General features: G+C 31.0%; 1 protein-coding gene across 2 annotated transcripts; it reads right to left on the reverse strand.

The window, feature by feature from the left end:
• Window positions 1-10,546: 10,546 nt before the first annotated feature.
• On the reverse strand, window positions 10,547-15,943 carry LOC145012716 (uncharacterized). 2 transcript variants are annotated; one of them, XM_078971507.1, is made up of 15 exons: window positions 15,633-15,943; window positions 14,811-14,939; window positions 14,104-14,359; window positions 13,921-14,010; window positions 13,760-13,850; window positions 13,613-13,679; window positions 13,460-13,504; window positions 13,204-13,373; window positions 13,013-13,111; window positions 12,827-12,895; window positions 11,816-11,954; window positions 11,552-11,735; window positions 11,109-11,221; window positions 10,960-10,996; window positions 10,547-10,865 (listed from the first exon to the last, which is right to left on the reverse strand). In XM_078971507.1, the coding sequence occupies exons 2-15, from the start codon at window positions 14,916-14,918 to the stop codon at window positions 10,699-10,701; spliced, it is 1,635 nt and encodes a 544-aa protein (XP_078827633.1). In that variant the 5' UTR covers window positions 14,919-14,939; window positions 15,633-15,943; the 3' UTR covers window positions 10,547-10,698. The 2 variants fall into 2 exon arrangements, with proteins under 2 accessions (XP_078827633.1, XP_078827632.1); XM_078971506.1 differs by having other exon boundaries at window positions 14,800-14,939.
• Window positions 15,944-20,088: the final 4,145 nt, after the last annotated feature.

A 20,088-nucleotide genomic window follows, 5' to 3' on the forward strand; every position in this document is an offset into this window, starting at 1 on the left:
AACACATCTATACATATTTATACAACACAATATATATATATATATATATATATATATATATATATATATATATATATATATATATATATATATATGGGTAAAGTGAATATACCTAACAACTTTATACAAACTTAGGTACCTAACCTCATCAAACTACATCATTTTACATTATATTTTCATTGCAATCATCCAAGGTTCTTAAACTTCATCCCTAAACTTGATTTACTTCAAATAAATTTGGAAGTTCATCATTATATTTCACCTACATCCTTTCATTTGTAGCGGTAGGATATGAAGCCCATCAGGTGGTATTCGATAGAAAGACGTGATGTAAAAGAAAGATATTGTTAAAAGTCCAAAAAATTTGGAAGTAATCAAGTTATGAGGTTGAAGTTTAAGACCCTTAGGTAATTACAATATAAATATGATACAAACTGATGTAGTATTATGGAGTTAGGTACCTAAGCTTATATAAAGTTGTTAGGTATATTTACTTTACCCTATATATATATATATATATATATATATATATATATATATATATATATATATATATATATATATATATATATATATATATATATATATATATATATATGATCTTCAACAAATAATGGAATATACTTGAGAACAAATCTTTGAAAGCCAACTATCTATTTTAGGGAATATTCAAGTGATCAACAATTATAATTAATTTTGTTTTAATTAGCTAACGAAAAAAGAATCTTCGCAAAGATCTTAAAAATGATCTTACTTAAATATGTATTAATATTTTTTTCACTTTTAATGATAATAATATTTATTTACAAAACTCCACTTTACTTCTAATTATTTCTGTGGTATCCAAAAGTACACAGGCATCACATCCCTGTCTCATGTTCAACTGTTCATTCAAACGCATATTATCTTCAAGAAATACTCAAGACTAACAATGATATATATGTATAAGCACTATTTGCGTGACTACAACTGGCACTTTGCGACTGGTATGATGTATAATAAGAATACATGATGATATGAATTTGGTAGAATCAACATCAAAACTCATATTGGTGATGTTAACATGCAATTACAGTACAAAAAACTCATCAAAACTCATCGCGTTATCAATTTGATTTAACAGGATTACGATCATGTTCATAACAAACTAAATTTTATAATGATATGAGATTGTATAGCATCAATCCAGATAACAAATGATATGAAATGAACAGATTCAATCCTATACCACAATCAGGGCGGATCCAAGAATTTTCTAAAGAGGGAGCAAAAAAAATTTATAATATTTTTGTGGGGGGCAAATTTTTTTGATGAGTCCAAACATATAATTTTGAAGGGTTAAAATATATTTTTTTTGAAAAAAAAAAAAAAACCTATTTAATATAAGAATAGGTAAACAACTAATTAGTTCTATTGCGCTTCAGGGAAATCAACCATTCGAGTATAAGTGAAAGTATTTTAAATATCTTGGTTTAATACAACTTTAGTTTTCAATTGTTTAGCTTAAGCTGCGTTTAATTGAATTTAAACAAATATCCTTTTTATTTTCTATTTTGATACATTAATGTATAGTTTTAATTTTCTGAACAAAAATCATATCTGCTCTCCGAGTGTTCAATAACTCGGTTTTGCATCACCTACATTATCATTCAATTGAGTACATTTAATTAGTTGTGTGTTAATTCCTAGTTTTGTTGAAACAGTCCTATAAATTCAAAACCCGGTTTATTTTTAGTATATAAAATCACACATCAATAACCTCACCTAAACTTGTAGAAGCTTTACTTTTTCTTCTTGTTTTAATTTTAGTTGTATGTCTATAGATCAAAATTTAACCAAGTGGTCAACCACTAATAAAGGTCTTTTAAAAAAAAAAATTTGGAATATCATTTTGTTCTTTAGATATATCCTATAAATTATTTTAGGTCTAACAGAACAACATAATGAACGATTATACATGTCTGTAATTTAAGCCTAGTGAATTGCATTAGAGATGCAACACTTTAAAAAAATGATATTGTTTTTTGGTATTTTTGACCCCAAAACCCCATTAACCATTCCAAATGACGTCAACGGATACAATCTGATCTAGAAACCTATGTTACTACATATTTAACTACAAATTAATATCTTAAAATATACTTTAATCCTAATATGGAAGGTTAACAAGAACCCTTCAAAACAAACTTCCACTTTTACTCAATATCACCCTAAGCATTGAATTCTTCCATTAATTGCTACAAGAATGTTTTAATACCGAGTAATATGAACTTGATTATCTATCATGAGTAGTGATAAATCAATTCATTAAAGATTCTATTGGTTTTAAAATTCAAATCCACTTAAGTTAACAAAATCCTCTTTCATTCTAGATAATTACAAATGCTTAGTTTATATCAACACAGTCAACTTGATGTATATAGTTTAGATTTAACTTGGCAACTTGTAAAAATTAAGAAATTCATCGAACTTATCAAAGTTCGGTTTCAAAATAATGGTAGATTATTTTAAAGGTCAAATCAACACTTCAACTCTATTGTCTAATTAATTAAAAGTCATTTATCTCATGCTTTGATTTCAGTCGATCAAATTATGAATCCAAAATCCAATTACATGTTTAGAATAGAAATCAATCTACAAGTGCAATAGATCAAGTTGATTCCTACATGATTTAGGGTTTTCAAAATGCCAAAAAAAACATTTAGAATTTTGAATCAAGCTTAAAGATGACACAATGATGCTAGATTTGGAACATAAACATGAATATGTCATCTAACTTTAATCCTTTACTCAAGTCCAACATAAATTTCGAATTTGTGAAAGCTTTAAGAAAGTTAGAACCAAAACTTGGAGAAGGTGGCACTCCTTTGAGAAACATGCTCTAACGTTTGAACCAACTTCAATCAAGCTTCCTTCACTAGTTCACTCCCAAGCTCTCAAAAATCTTCCTCCAAAAATCTCCCTTCATCTTCAAAGTCGTTCAAAATGAAGAGTTGGGTGTTTATGTCACTACTTTGAAATGTTGACAACTTACGTCCTCTAAGTTCTAATTTCTCATATTTGGCCCTAAATTGGCCCAATCTTCCTCTACAAGTTTTTATGTTACTAAATCAACCCTAGATACATAGTATACCAACACTAGTAATTTCTATTTGCGATGAAATAAAATTGAAACATGAGTTTCTCACCATTAATGCAGTGCAGATTTAAATCTCATAACTTCGACTCCATAACTTCTTATATTCATTTAAAACTACTAGATTTATTTTAATTATTTTATTCTTTATTTATGTTATTTAATTACTTTAATTTTTTGTAATTATTACTATTTTTTTAATTTAATGTAAATATTAGTTTATTTCACAAAAAAATTATTTAAAGGTAAAAACTCATAAGTTACAAAAATATGGGTGTTACAACTATCCACCCTTTAAGATGATTTGTGTCTCTAGATGTGTTTTCTCATCATTAAATTTCAAACTTTCTAGTTTGGCCACCAAGCTTGCATTAATCAAAGTATCACCATAACAATGCTTGATTTTCATCATTTCTTTCTTCTCACTTATATTTTCACTCAAACAAAATTTAAGACTTAGTCCAAATAATGAAATTAAGGCTCGCCATCTAATGGAAATACACCAAGTATCAACATCCTTAAATTTCATCTTACTTTTACCAACTAAACCCTTAATGGAATTTTTCACACAACTAAGGTTAAAAACGTCTAACCATGTATTTTGGGTTATATATATATATATATATATATATATATATATATATATATATATATATATATATATATATATATATATATATATATATATATATATATATATATATAAAACGTATCTACCAACTTGTCCAATAAGTAGTTTTGCTAAAGTACTAGAGAAAATTCCCCGCTTGTGTTTTTCTGTCCCCAACATTTAACAATTCATATGATCAGATCAATAACCACAAAATGGAACTAGATATTTTATTTTTCAAATATTGTCTATAAAATAGTAAAATGAAAATAAATTTCTTGTAATAGCAATGTTACTTTCACTTTTTGTGTGTGTGTTGTGTTTGGGGTAGTGTTTATGATGTTATGGAATGGAAACCTCCATTCATATAACATCCTAGTTTTTGAAAATATTACAGTAAAATGAAAGTATCGTTACTATAATGAACATAAATTGAAAACATAGTCTGATGTAAAGATGGGAGAAAAAAGTTATTTATTAAAATCTGTTTTTTTTACACCAACAAAAAAGAAATACAAAGTCATCTTAAAATCATCCGATAGTATATTAAGTCTGCAAAGGAAAAGCATGTACTAATTAAAAGCGATTAATTATGTATTTACATGCAAGTAAACGTAAATACATAATTAATCTGATGTAAAGATGGGAGAAAAAATTATTTATTAAAATACATAATTAATTATTTAGCTATAGAATTTAGTTATATACCTTAAGTTGTATACCTTAAGTAATGACCAAAATACATAATTAATGATTTAGCTATAGAATTTAGTTATATAGCTTAAGTAATGACCATCAACACTTACAAGTATGACCATTTTTCCATGATTATCAGCACATTTACAACAAAACTCATACACATCATCAAAGAATTGTGGTTCATGGATTCCAATAACACCCAACTATAAAACCCACAAACGAATGAACGATATGAGGATCTAAGGGCACATATAAAAAGTATTAATTATGAAAAATTCTACCATAATTAAATGTGAAATGCATTAATTATTGAAATTATTAATGAATTTTACATTTTATTATGGTAATATTTCTTATAATTAATGTATTTAACATTTAATTATGGTAATAATTATAATTAATTAATACTTCTTACATGTGCTCTTAGGGTACATATTAGAAAATCCCAAAAAATAAATACACCTCAATGATGTAAAAGATTTTCAGGAACTACTAAAAATGACTTAATGACAATAGATTTTTCGATTTAGATAACCTAATACATGATTAATAAAAGGGATTTTCTAATATGTGCCTTAAGGGCACATATAAGAAGTATTAATTAATCATAATTATTATTATAATTAAATGTGAAATGCATTAATTATGGAGATTATTAATGAATTTTATATTTAATTATAGTAATATTTTTTATAATTAATATATTTAACATTTAACTATGGTAATAATTGTGATTAATTAATACTTATTATATATGCCCTTAGGGTACATATTAGAAAATTCCTTAATAAAAAATACATGACTAACGATTTAGCTATGGAATTTAGTTATACACCTTAACTAATCACCATTAACACCTGCAAGTATGACAGTTTTCCATCATCAGCAGCAGCTTTACAACAAAATTCATACACATCATCAAAGAATTGTGGTTCATTGATTTCAATAACGTCAGGCTACAAAACCCACAAAAGATATGGGGATCTATAAAAGAAATTTGCTTCACTTATCTAAAAGATTTTGAGGAACTAGCCTTCTCATAAGCTTCTTATCTAACTTTTTGTTTGAAAGACAACAGAGCAAGGACAGAATGAGTAAGAGAAACCACAAAAACGGATTTTGGGAAAATCAGAATTAGAAACATATGAAATAATCGATTTGAAATAAAGTTAAAAGAAAAAAAGATAACTTATTCGGTGCTGTAAACTAAGAAGTTGAATAGAGATTACCCGATTGAGCAACATGGATCAACTCTTTTGACTGAGATGCCGACTAGGGTTCGTGGAGGGAAAACGAAGTAGAAGAGGTGTCGCAAGAAGGGAGCGGATTTATCTAGAGGCGGCCAAAGAATTCCATACAATTATAGATGCGGCGATGATTGGTCGAATCGGAAAAATCAAAGCAAGAAACCAAAAAGGATAATGACTTAAAAGGGTAATATATTTTTTAATTTGTACACATTTGGTCACTAAGTTTTTTTTCGTCCACATTTACCCCTTCAACTTGTTAAACTGTACACATTCAGTCCTTATGACCGGTTAGTCCAGGTTAGCCGGTAAAAATGACTTAATAGGGTAATATATTTCTTATTTTGTACACATTTAGTCCTTAATATTTTTGTACATATTTAGTCCTTAATATTTTTGTACACATTTAGTCCTTAATATTTTTTTGTTTCAAAATAAGTCATTTTTGTGTTTATATCATTCAGTACTTATGAATGATTTCTTTAGCTTTTTCTCACGACATCTTACATGAGATAATCATTGATGAAGTGTGTGGGGTTGTTTATGTTTATATGTAACGTCTCGATTTCACAACAAAAAATTTTCATTTTTAAATAAGGTAAAACTCCCTAGTTATAGATCCATTATTAAGGAAAAAAAAAACGTTTATTCCAAAATACATTTATCGAAAATCAGAGTAATATAAGAAACGTGGAATCCTCAATACTGTTGATGAGTGTGTACTGTCATGTCTTTGCCTTTCCACGATCAACGATAGAATCTGAAAACATAAAAAACTAGGTAAACACAAAGTTTAGTGAGTTTTCCTCAAAATACATGATACAACAAATGTATTATCATGTATAACGACCCCACATTCATCAGATTGGAATACTTTGGCCCAAGCAGTCATTGGACTGGAATGTCAACATGCAACAGGTCCAATTAGTCATCAGTCGGGAATACCCAGGGTTTGTCGGCATGCCGCCTTAACCCAACCGCTCTTTTCAAGCATTTGTGCCTATGTCTTACAGTTGGCCCGCACTACAACATATAGCAGGCCCACCTCAACCTATCCCACCACCATATGGCTATCTACGTAAGATGTTGTGAGAAAAGCCTAAAGAAATTATCTATAAATACTTAATGAGTACAAAACCAAAAATAACTTATTTTGCAACAAAAAAATATTAATGATTAAATGTATACAAAAATATTAAGGACTAAATGTGTACAAAGTGAGAAATATATTACCCTATTAAGTCCTTTTTACCGGCTAACCTGGAGTAGCCGGTCATAAGGACTAAATGTGTACAATTTAACAAGTTGAAGAGGTAAATGTGGACGAAAAAAATCAGTGACTAAATGTGTACAAATCAAAAAATATATCATCCTTTTAAGTCATTATCCCAAACCAAAATTGGAAAGCATCGGTCTTACCTTCATAGTGAGCACCAAAAGATTTTTCTGGCGTTTTGGTATGATTTACAATAGTGACAGCCTGTGGTGCCATCTTTAGGGTTGTACTATTAACTATTTTTATCACTCTAAAATCAATCAAATCAACTATTTTTATCTTTCTAAAATCAATCAAATCAAAATTTTGATATTTGATTTGACATTATTTTTTTCCTTTTTTTGTCTTTTGTTGTTTTTTTGTTTTCCAACTTTGTTTTTTTTTTGTTTTTTTTAATTTTTTTTTAATTTACATTATTATTATTATTATTATTATTATTATTATTATTATTATTATTATTATAAATTTCGCATAAAATTTAAACATCCAAACGACAATATAAATTCGAACAGCTATATAAATCAGTTCTTTAAATATATTTATTATATTTTAATAATAATAATATAAAAATATAATAACAACAACAACAACAACAACAATAATAATAATAATAATAATAATAATAATAAACTAAAAAAGAATTAAAAACAACAAAAAAACAAAAAAAACAAAAAATAAAAAACAAAAAAACAAAAAAAGACAAACAATCAAATCAGTGGAGGTGGAATTGGAAAAAAAATAAATGATACTTTTAGAAAACCCCTTTATGATCGTATGATTGAAAACATTTTATGTTTTTACAATTTAAAACGGAGATAATGATTTAAAAGGGTAATATATTCTTTGATTTGTACATATTTGATAACTGAGTTTATTTTTTGTTCATATTTACCCCTTCAACTTGTTAAACTGTACATATTCAGTCCTTATGACCGTATATTCCAGATTAGCCGGTAAAAATATCTTAATAGGGTAACATATTTCTCACTTTGTACACATTTAGTCCTCAATTTTTTTTGTTGCAAAATAATTTATTTTTGTTTTTATACTCATTCAATACTTATAAATGATTTCTTTAGATTTTTCTCACAACATCTTATGTCGAACAATCATTAACGATGTGTTTTAAGCTTTTGATGTTTATGTCCATCACAATCTCGATTACTTGGTTGTTTAGGTCATGTGTTTTGAACGTCGTAACTTTTTCATACTATCTTGGATTTTAACAATCTTTATATCTATGCGTTTGTATTTTAGTTTACTACAATTTTCATTTAGATTACTCTTATTAAAAAGTAATATATTTTTTACTTACGATCTTTATATCCATACGTCTGTAAATGCATGTATGGATGTTTTTTTTAGAAAATCATAAGTAAAAACATATTATATTTTAACAGGAGTAATCTTAACGAAAGTTATAGCAGACTTAAAAACGAACATGTGGATATAAAGATCGTTAAAATCAGATATCGTATGAAGAAGTTATAACGTTCGGAAACACAAAACCTAAGTCAAACCACAAGACCTATGCAACCAAGCAGTCGAGGCCTCGATGGACATAAGCATCAACAGCCCCAAACACTTCATCAATGATAGTCTCACATTAGATATCGTGAGAAAAACCCTAAATAAATCATTCATAAATACTGAATGGGTATAAAAACAAAAAAAGACTTATTTTGAAACAAATATATATATATATATATATATATATATATATATATATATATATATATATATATATATATATATATATATATATATATATTAAGGACTAAATGTGTACAAAAATATTAAGAACTAAATGTGTACAAAATAAGAAATATATTACCTGAATAAGTTATTTTTTCCGGCTAACTTAGAGTAACCGGTTATAAGAACTGGATGTGTACAGTTTAATAAGTTCAATGGGTAAATGTGGACAAAAAAAACTCAATGACCAGATGTGTACAAATCAAAAAATATATTACTTTTTTAAGTCATTATCTTTTTAAAGTGAGCACTAAAAACTTATATGGTCTTTTGGTATGGTTTACAACTCTAGTCATGACCACAATAAATGGTGTCGTCATTGGTCTCATGGCAAGTGTCACATTTTACAAATATTGAATGAAACTTTGTAATAACAATTAGATTCTTGTTTAAAAACCTATCATGTTAAAAAAATTCTGTATGTTTTATGTTTGTCAAGAAATTATTCAATCTAACCAGTTGCATGTACTCTATAATGCAAATAATTCCAAGAAAAATTACCAACGCAAAGGTAGGACACAGAATAAGTAAACTAGATTGATTGAGGCTAATGTTGGACATAATTTTCTTAAAATAAGGGAGGTAATAATGAATTCGTTTTCTTGAATTGTTACAACAATGAGAGAAATATGTAATCTTGCCTAAAATTTAACCTAAACGGGGATGTGTTCTTGACTATATACTTGGAGTAAGTTTGCTCTCAAATTCATTTCTCTTTGGTTTGTAAAATGTATAGATAGAAATTAGTTTAAGGTGGTTTTTGTTTTTGGAGTGATAAAATGTTTTTAGTATTTTTCCATGTGTGCCAAAGAATATGTGGACCAAAACTCTTTTTTCCCTCTTTATACAAAAAGTCTTAATGAAATAGATTATTGTATTTAATGTATGTAGTCTTTTCAAATGATCCATCTTTACCAATATGTATAAAATATACATGTACGCAAGTGCAAACTAGACAACCCACAATGATTCTCTCAACAATAACGTTATTTTACATCCAAAATGTTATAGGCAATAATCAAAACCAGTTCTTTACAAGAGAATACTCCCTTCAACATATCTTATTTTCCAAACATCTACCTTGTGATTTGATTCATATTTAACACAAACTTTACAGATAAAATAAGAAGTTGTTCAGATCTTTGCTTGATTAGACAATACCTACAACACGAATTACCAAGCACTTAAAAGTTAATGAATATTTTCGAATAAAATAAAAAAGGTCAAATGTCTGACAAAAATTTGATACTAAAACAATGCTCTACTAAGTTACAAAAGTCAATAACTTTGAGCTTTGCAACCCCCTTTAGATATGGTACACTCCCATTTGTTTCCCATTAAACAAAGTATTTGAGAAATCAACACCTCATAAGGTTTTTAATTGATAAAATGGTAGATGAGATTTTACCATTAATAGATTGAACTAAATCTCATACACAAGAACTTAGAATGTCATTTCATCAAGAGAAATTAAATATCCTACTTTTTGTTTCTACAAATCCTTTACCCAATTAAATACTAACATATTAGCATTTAATGTAATACTTTAATATACTAAAATGATACATCATCATTTCATTTGATAGAAAGATTATAAGAACAAAAATAAAATAATATTTAATTTCTCTTTCATCGATGGTTTATAACGGTGGCTTTCAACCTTAACTGGCCGCTATATAATTTCACAATCCATGTTAAAATATATTAATTTGTTAAAAACCAATATTTTTACGAGTTTGAATTAGAGTGCTCGTTGATAATGTTGGATCCCCTTTGTCAAAAATGTGAGAGACATAACTCAACATCAACCTCTCTTTCTTCGGTTCAAAAGACAAAAGTGATCTTTTTATACAAAAATGACTTTCACCTTACTGATTTGAAGATTTGAAGATTTGAAGCTCAAAAAAACAAGTGAAAGCAACACAATATGAAAAGAAAAAAAAATACTAAATAAAATTCTTCTAAAACAAACAATTTAGTAGTCATCATCGGAGTAGTTTTCATCACTATCTTGATCATATATATGATATTCTCCATCACTATTTTCACCATCTTGAAACTCATTGCCTCCTCCATTATTATATGGAAAGCTACCAAAGAGATCTTGCAAGTAGCTCTTTGAAATGTTATCTTCATTTGTATCTTTACAACATATAAGAAATTCCATATCAAAATAAAGAAAAATAAATGTCATGACAAAATAAATATAAAGGAAAATTGGTAATAATAAGGATACAAGATGGTTCTTGTAAGAAATTGGTCCCATCACCAACCTAGAAACAAACATTATAAAAATAAATATTAGAAGAAAAGAATATATTTTTTAAAATAATTTATCCAAACATCATGTAAACAAAAAAAAAAGGTAGTTTCCATAACACTTACCAAATCAATATCAAAATCCTCATCCTCCATATCATCTTCTACATCATCATCATCATCATCTTCTTCTTCTTCTTCATCATTGCTCATACCTTTTTCTTCAATAATCACCTCATCTGCTTAGTCAAAGCATGGTCAAAAGTCAAAAGTCAAAAGTCAAAACCACTTGCATATTTAGCATCCATTTGTTATACATGACATGACATAACATAACATAACAGATCATGATATGACATGACATGACATGACATGGCATGGCATAGCATCATGTGATGAATCGGTCAGCATTCAGTGCGTTTGATACAGCCTTTGAACGGTTAAGGAATCCAACAATGACTTAACCATCAAGAGGTTATAATGATTCAACGCTCGACCTTTTGTCAGTGCAAAAGACGAAAACGCCCTCTTCATCAAAAAAAAAAATTTGAAAAATGGTAAATTTGCACCTCTATTGATTTGTTGGTTAACTATCGGCTCCTTTACTACAGTTCTTTTTGACTTTTCAAGACGTGAAGAAGCCGATTTGAGAAAAGACTCAGCACCAGCGTTTGGATACACGGATAGGAACCTCACAGCAACACATAACCGAAAAATCTCAAGGACATGTGGAGTAAACCAACCTGTCGCCAGCTGTAAATTTATATAAATAACATTAAAAAATAATAATAATAACATTAATTGTTATGAAAGAGTAAGAAAGAAAGACTTACATTGCAAGTTGTTTGAGTTGAAGGCTTTTTCATCTCTTGTTGAATGTAATCATCGGGAAGTTCAAATAATTGAAGTGAAATTTGACATTTGTAAGGGAAAACTCGAAAACCACATAAATCTCCCCATTTATGCTTTAATCTGCATAAAAGTTTATTTAATTATATTGTTATATTTAAATGTGAGAATTGTTTCAAATGGATTTAAATTTTGTGTAGTTATGTTTCTTAAATATAGGTTGATCTTAAAAAAGACCTTATATTTTGTTTTTTATTTGGGCTTAAACCTCGACTTTATTTTATTTTTTCTGAAAAAGACCTTGCATTTTTTCATTTTTTTCAATTTGGCCCTTTTAGTAATTTTTTTTTTCCAAAAAAAGGGTTTTATGCAGAAAAATCTCATTATTTTGGGAAAAAAAATTTATGAAGTCTTAAATGTTTGTTTTAACAAAAAAGACCCGATTATTTAACATTTTGCCTAAATTAACGAAAAAGTAGTTGTTTTATTTTAACAAAAATTGACAAAATATGTGTTTTTCTCAAAAAAAAAAATGAGACTTTTCTGTTAAAAAAAACATTTAGGATTTTATCAAAAAAATTCCCAAAATAATGGGACTTTTTTGCATAAAACCCCCAAAAAATTTTATAAAAATGTGAGGGTTTTTACGGAAAAAATGGAAAAATACAAGGTCTTTTTAGAAAAAAAAAATGAAGTTTAAGGTTTAATCCGGAAAAACATAAAATATAAGGCCTTTTTTGAGATTAACCCCTTATATAATATAAAGTTTTAAGTTATTGTAACAAACAAATTTTAGACAAATTTGTAAAAACCTTGTGAATTGAAGGGGTATTGATGAAAATCTAGAAAAGTTGGAGGAAAGGAATATACTTGGAATATACTACTTGGTGTAAACAATGGAGTGGATGAATCACTATTAACTCCATTTTTTTATAATAATAATATCAAAGTTTATATTCTAAAAAAAAAAAGATAAAATTTTATAAATGTGTTACCCGGATGCTATGCCATTATCACAATAGCTTCGTAAGGATGGAGGTACTCTGAAGTCAATCCTTTGATATCTGTTTCCCAAAACATTAAAAAAAAAAAAAAAAAAAAAAAAAAAAAAAAAAAAAAAAAAAAATCAATAAATCTTTTTTTAGAATCAATAAAATTATAAATTATGATAGATTTCTCACATGCGAGATTCCGGATCTTTACGTGGATCGTATCCTTTTCTGATCCAAAACCTAAGAAAAGGTCCGTTTGAAAAATAATATGCTGCCCTAAATAGAAGCCTATAAATGAGGACATGACATAAATCAGTAAGACAACATTTTACAAATTTGCCCTCGTATATGCAAGATAAGTTTGTAAAAAGTAAACACACCTTTTCAAATAGTTGCTACTAAGTTTGAGACCTTTGTTTGACAATTGTTCAGACAAAGATTCTTTGATCCATATAGGACGCTCCTCAAATGAATCACAAACTGCCATCTGGCAATTCCATTCATCTGTTCCTTCTTTTATAAACTTTTCCCAATTTACTTTTTTAGGAACATGTGTCAACATGTTAAGAAGAATCTATAAAAGGAAATAGTGGAAGAAATAAGAAGAATCTATAAAAAGGAGTTGTAGTTAAGGATATCTTTAATGTTGAAATCAATTGCAAGACTTGGCTCAATGTCCATCTACACTCAAACAATAAGTTAGAAAGAACATAAGTTATGGTAAGATTACTGTTTTGCCCTCAAGATAAAAAAAAAATATATTATTGAAAAGTGATTGATCTTACTTACCTCCCAACGATGTTGTACAACTCCCTCTTGTTTCTTTTTCAAACTCACATACATAGATGGTTTCAACCTACAAGAATATAAATGAGGAGGGCATTTACGTCTTTTGAACGTATCTTATTGTAGCAAGATAAAACATCTTATTCTTACACCACATTCTCCGGAATATTCTTCAATGAGAAAAGGGGAGGCAATAAAATCATCAAATCCTCTTGATCCGCATCAATAAGGCCATGTTTCTCTGCAAAGTTACACAAAACATAAAAAGTTATATTTTTCAATTACATATCATTTTTTTAATAAACACGCACCAAATTGTGGTTCCACATCATCCCAATTTCTCTTCTTTTTCCGTGCCACGTCAGCATGAACACCAAGAACATGTTGGTAATCTACCATTCCTGTACGACTCAAACACAACATGTTTAAGGTTCAGGGTTTATGGTTTAGGGTTTAGGGTTTACATAAATGTAAAGATTGGACATTTTTCTCACCATTAAAATAATATGTTTCTGACACATGTCCAACAATATCTGCACAAATCGTGTCTTCTTGTTTTTCTAATATATGTGTCTCATTCTCATCATCTTCTTTCAAATGAGCATTTGCAGTGATTTCGGGTTGAATATTTTGTTTTGAAATCTTGAGCAAAAAATTGTTACAAGGGACAAGCTCCCCGTGTGCAGGATGTGAGTAAGGATCTTCAGGGCGGAAACGAAGTTCTAGAAGATTTGATGGCGACTCACGAGCCTACATATCATGCCACAAAACCTAATTGAAATTTCTAGAAGTTATTCTGAAACCTCATAGGTTTCAGAATAACTGCAAACTTTTTATACGTGACAAAAAGTTGCAGCTTTTTTGTCCCACCCACAAAAGTAGGACAAAAACTACAACTTATTGTCTCATGTCAATAAGACAAGTTGCAACTTTTTATCCTCCCAACAAGGTAGGGCAAAAAGTTGCAGCATTTTTGTCCCACCCAAAAAGTGGGCCAAAAACTACAGTTTTTTGTGGCATGTCAATGAGACAAAAACTACAACTTTTTGTCCAACCCAAAAAGAGGGACAAAAACTACATATTATTGTCTCATCCAAAAAGATGAGACAATAACTTCAGCCTTTTGGCTCACCTAAAAATGGAAGCTTTTAATATAATGGAAGAATGTGTGGGTGTGGTAATTAGCATACCATGGAAATACCTTCGGCTCCACCAAGAGTAACCAAAGCACGTTCCATAGATGAAGGGTAACCAGGATAGTTGACTCCAAAGACTTTGTTACTTGGTAAAGTTCCCGAAATACAACCATCTTTTATCACCCCCATTGATACTATTAAAGTTGCAACAATGTAAAAACTCAAGGGAATTAATTCAATACAAAGGGATAATAACACTTGAAACAAAACAAAAGCATGTGTTAAGTTAAGTAGCAAACATGGTAAAAGATGTAAAGTACTTTGCTTCAATTGGAATTGGATTATGGCACATTATATACATAGGAATTGGATTATTCATTTTAAAATTTAGGAATTTGATTACTAATCGGGAAAATATAATGATATGTGATTGGTTTTGAAGCAAAAAGACATGAGCGAGTTCACTGTTACAAATACTTTGATGATATTTGACCACTCCCCTGATATCATTAGCTAGGTATAGGATATGTTATGGTTCAATCGGTGATTAAGCATTGTGTAAAGTAAATAAAAATCAAAATTAAAATTTACTTGAATGTGAACCTGTGGTTAAACTAGTATAAATAGGATGTTCAGTTTCCCATGCTTTAATTAAAAGGAACAAAACATCAAACACCTTGTAGGCGTTAATAAAACTTGAATGAAAAGAAAAAATTGTAAGAGCTAACAAGAATTAAAACAACCAGATGCTAAATAATATGGATCCCAACGTAAAAGGAAGGCAAAATCACAACAAGAAATTAACAAAATCGTAAAACTTATTCACTGCCTGATAACCAAAATTACACACACAGTTTTATCAATGAACTAACGAAGACCTAACATACCTGGTTCAAAATCTGAGCCTGCTAATCGATGAAGAAGAAACGATGTGATTGATGAAGAAGGCAAAAGGTTGCCGGTGCTGGAGAGGGCGACGGTGGAGGAGGTGACCGGTGAGGCTTATGCGGATGGAGGGACACAATGGAGAGGAAGGAGTTAAGTCACCGTTGAAGGAGAAGAAGAGGGCAAATAAAGGCAAAGGACGTTCTTTTCTCAGTCAGCTTTTTTTCTCAGCTGATCGAACCAGGCTTTGAGGATGGAGCAAGAGGTTGAGAGTCGGATCTTACCTCTCTTTCGGTAAGAGGCCAAACAAACGACCGGTAAAACCTAAAGTGACATTAAGGGTATTGGTTTTCGGGTATTGGTTTTCAGCTCCGTCCGTGTATTATATGGGTTGATTTAAAAAAAATATTAAATATTAAAGTGTAAACAAAAAATATTTTTTAAAATTAAATTTTAAAATAAGAAAGAAAGAAACATATTTATTACAATTTAAAATCATATATATATATATATATATGATATTTAATACTTTACATATATAAGTATATGATTTTAATTTTAAAAATTGCAACAAACCAAAAGTTGACAAGTGGATAATATTTATTTCAAAATTACCACAAAATAACAAGTATCAAAACTAATGAGAGATTGACATGTGACAAAAAAAAACCTTCATTTATTAAGGAGGATGTTTTAAATGGTCATTATGTTTTTTTTCTTGCATTTAAAAGACCTAAGACTTGGTTACTATTAACCTGTTTATTAAGGACCTAAGACTTGGTAATTATGCCGAATCAGATGTCAGTATATAAAATTTAAGGCACCTTCACCTTCAAATGGGGAGGTTTCTGTTTGATATAAAGGGGATCTAGTTGGATTTTGGTGAAACTGAATATATTTTGATTTGTGGTTTAAAAGTTGGTCCTTATGTGGATTTACTCCATGACGAAAAGGGTCAGTCAAATTCAAAGCTCCGTGTTCGGTTGTTCCCAGATATGTCTGATGCACATTTGCAACTGAAAGATTTAGAAGACTTGATTATGTCCCCGAATTATTTGGCATTACAAGATGAAGATGTTGTGATGCTTATCCAGCTTGTTTTTATGTTGAAGGGTCTACATGGATGGGGCGTTAAAACGGACATTCCTGTAGCAGTATACAAGCTTGCTGATAATATAGATGATTGGAATAGGTATTACATTTAAAACAGGCATTCCTGCAGTAGTATACAATGCACTAATTATAATAAATAAATTGAAAATTACAGGTTTGCATGGGGTACGTATTTCTGGAAATATACTTCGCGTATGATGCGTGGAATGTTTGAGAAAATATAAGAGTTTAGAGAATTCAAGCAGGCCAATCCTGAATCGAAGAAAGGAAACAAGTATACTGTTTAAGGTTACTTTATAATGCATTTTAATAGTTATCATTGTTTAGTTTTTTATCTATAAAAATTTGAACTTCGTTTTGTATTATATAATAAGTTTGTATCATGACTTTTTTTTCATAGATATGGACTTCCAAGACATTCCCAGAGGCAACTAAGTTTTATATACGCACGCCAACAGAATAGCCAAGGTTGAGGGCGTGGAGAAGTAAAACACCATTAAATTGGGATCAATGTTGTCGAATAATGAACGTGTCTGTGGTATGGTTTTTATATTAACAATCATTTATATTTACAAATTTCAATGTATTTTCATGTTAAACTAACAATCTGATTTTTGCAGCCTAACAACCAACCTATTATTGTCGTGGAAAACCTGGAGGAGCTGATATTGCCGTTTTATGTTCGTTATGTTAATCGGACTCTTAACCCTGTAGAGTCTCCCTTACGGCTGTAACACCCCGTTCTTAAAGTGTTTAAATATAAGTCCCTGAGATTTAAGAGGAAGGGTAATTTTGGTCCTTTTTCGGGAAATGGGTTCTATCCGAGGAGGTTTCGGGCTGGTGTATGTTGTTATAAGCATTGGGCTTCTTGTCACCCTCGTATGAATGTAAAGTTATTTGGGAGCGGGTTTAGATTAGAGGAGTTGCGGTGTTTTGAAGTTGATCATTGTTTTAGCTCTTTGTGAAATAAGTGGGAAAGGTCCCATGCATGCATGCATTTTTGAAGTTTGGCTGGGTACGCCTACGTAAGCTGGACGTACGCCCAGCGTAAAGGGAGGAAAGATGCGGGTTGGCCGGGTGAGTACGCCCAGCGTACTCTTAGAAACCCCAAACCCTAATTTAGGGCCAACCACTATATAAGGAACATGTTGGTTCATACCCTAGCCTCCTTAAGCTCATCTTTAACCTCAGAAACCCTAAAAACTCGTATTCCCTCCATTGTTGGGTGTGTTTGACCTTGGAAAGCTCATTTTGGCAAAAGAAAGGCTAGAAGGAGAAAGGAGAAGTTGTCAAAGAAGAAGAGGAACGATTGGAGCTTGTAGATCTGAAGAGATACCATCCTTTGGAGCTTGTTTGAGGTATAAAGATTCTTGCTTGCCATCTATTTTGCATAGATCTAAGTGTTGTGGAGTTTTTAGCATCTTTCTTGTCCCAAAGTTCTCATCTTGATTCATGCTTTGTGTTGGCCGAATTATCTGTCCTTTCAGACCTTTGGAGAGGTCTTGAGTGAGAAAAATGAGGTCCCAAGGGCTATAGTTGTTCCATGTGTGAGATATATAGGTCTTAATGGATTAAGACCTTGGATTAAGAGCTTTATGGACGTCCCAAGTGATAAAGTTTGAGACTTTATGAGTTCTAATCATATTTGGCCTAAGGATCTGAAGTTTGGGCTTAAGAGCTTAAACCATTAAGTCATTATGTGGAATTGTTGAACATCAGGGTTACGCCCCGCGTAACCTTCGAGTACGCCCCGCGTAGCGGGCCAGAGCCCCGGTTCCCTTTGCGAATCAATGTTGTACGCCCCGCGTACCAAGGAGGGTACGCCCAACGTACTCCCCTGGTTGGACTTTCATATTGGGCCTTAGAGTTTGGGCTGTTTTTGGGTTGTTGGTTTATAGGCCATGACTGGGAATTTATGGATAGAGTATTTTGGACCCAATTATTGTTATGGACATTGGATCTAGGCCCATTTGGTGAGGTGGGCCCAATTTGGTAAATTGGGCCAATATTGGACTTTGTATGAGATTTGGACTTTGGTCTTGGCCCGATAAGTGGATGTATGATTGGCCTAATGTTTATTTTGTTATAATGGTTAGTTCGGGATTTTCGGTGAGTTGGTGATTCCAGAGTCTGCTTCTTCAGTTCAGGGTATCGGCATTTGCGAGGTGAGTTATCCTCACTATATCTACAGGGTCTAAGGCACCAAGGCCGGCCCGTTATCGGATTAAGATTCAGATATTTGTTGTTATGTTATTGCTTTGATATGTCTGCATCCTGGTAGCTAGGGTGATATATGATTAGAGACCTGGTTAAGGTCGGTTTCCTGATATGTAGGGTGATGCTATGCTAGTGACCGGTTAGGTCGGTATCCTGGTTAGGATGATGATATGTTATGTGATCTGTTTGATCGGCTTGTTAACTGTAAACTCTTATATGATTGTATGTTTATGTGCACATGGTTGTTTGGACTGGAGTTGGGTTGAGGCGAGTCCTGCTTTGTGCTGTAGGCCAAGATACCTAGGGCGGACCGGTTGTTCCGAAGGCCCAATGAGCGGTCCGGATAGGCTGTAGGCCCCAGGAGGGCGGACCAGATGTGCCGAGGCTCGGAGAGTGGACCAGGCCGGCTGAAGGTCCGATGCGGGCGGACCAGTCATATTGTAGACTCAAAGAGTGGACCAGGTGGGTTGAAGGCCCGGTGCGGGCAGACCAACCACATTGTAGACTCGAGGGACATGACTAGACTCGGAGGATGGACCTGATGGACTGAAGGCCCGATACGGCGGACCAATCACACAGTAGACCCGATATGCATGGTTGTTCTATGTTATGTTATGTTGTGTATGTTATTTATGTTATGGGCCGGAAGGCACTATGTTATAGGCCGGAAGGCATTATGATTTGGACCGGAAGGTCGTAGCCTGGAAGGGCGTATATGTGGTTGATATTTTGGGGGTACCTCACTAAGCTTTCGGGCTTACAGTTGTGGTTTAATGTTTTTCAGGTTCTTCAGGAGACCGTGGCAAGGAGAAGGCATGATCGTACCGCTCCTCGTGTTTATATTTTGACATGGTTCTGGGAATACTCTGATAATAAATGTATTGAAAACCTTTTTGTAATAACATTATTAAAATGGGTTGTTTTTGAAAAGTTTAAATTTTGTTGAAATTTTTGGTTGTTACAAGTTGGTATCAGAGCCTTGGTTTGAGTGAATTGGAGGAACATTCGTGTGAATCCAGTCTCAAATCAAGGAGAGTTTTTAAAAGAGAAATTAAAATGGTTTTCAAAATTAAGTAAAAAGACGATGCGGAGGTACGATCAGCCGGAGCCAGTAAGTAACCCCAAAAT

This window comes from Lactuca saligna, chromosome 8 (assembly GCF_052625555.1).
Source record: "Lactuca saligna cultivar CGN05327 chromosome 8, ASM5262555v1, whole genome shotgun sequence".
Lineage (NCBI taxonomy): Eukaryota > Viridiplantae > Streptophyta > Magnoliopsida > Asterales > Asteraceae > Lactuca > Lactuca saligna.

What these genes read in the sequence shown, in the direction of transcription:
- LOC145012716 (XM_078971506.1), bottom strand. Translation starts at nt 14,934, where the DNA reads ATGGGGGTGATAAAAGATGGTTGTATTTCGGGAACTTTACCAAGTAAC. An exon ending in AGAAACATATTATTTTAATG is followed by an intron (nt 14,011 to 14,103) that starts GTGAGAAAAATG and finishes TGAGTCGTACAG; the next exon opens with GAATGGTAGATTACCAACAT. An exon ending in TTGATTTCAACATTAAAGAT is followed by an intron (nt 13,374 to 13,459) that starts ATCCTTAACTAC and finishes ATGTTGACACAT; the next exon opens with GTTCCTAAAAAAGTAAATTG.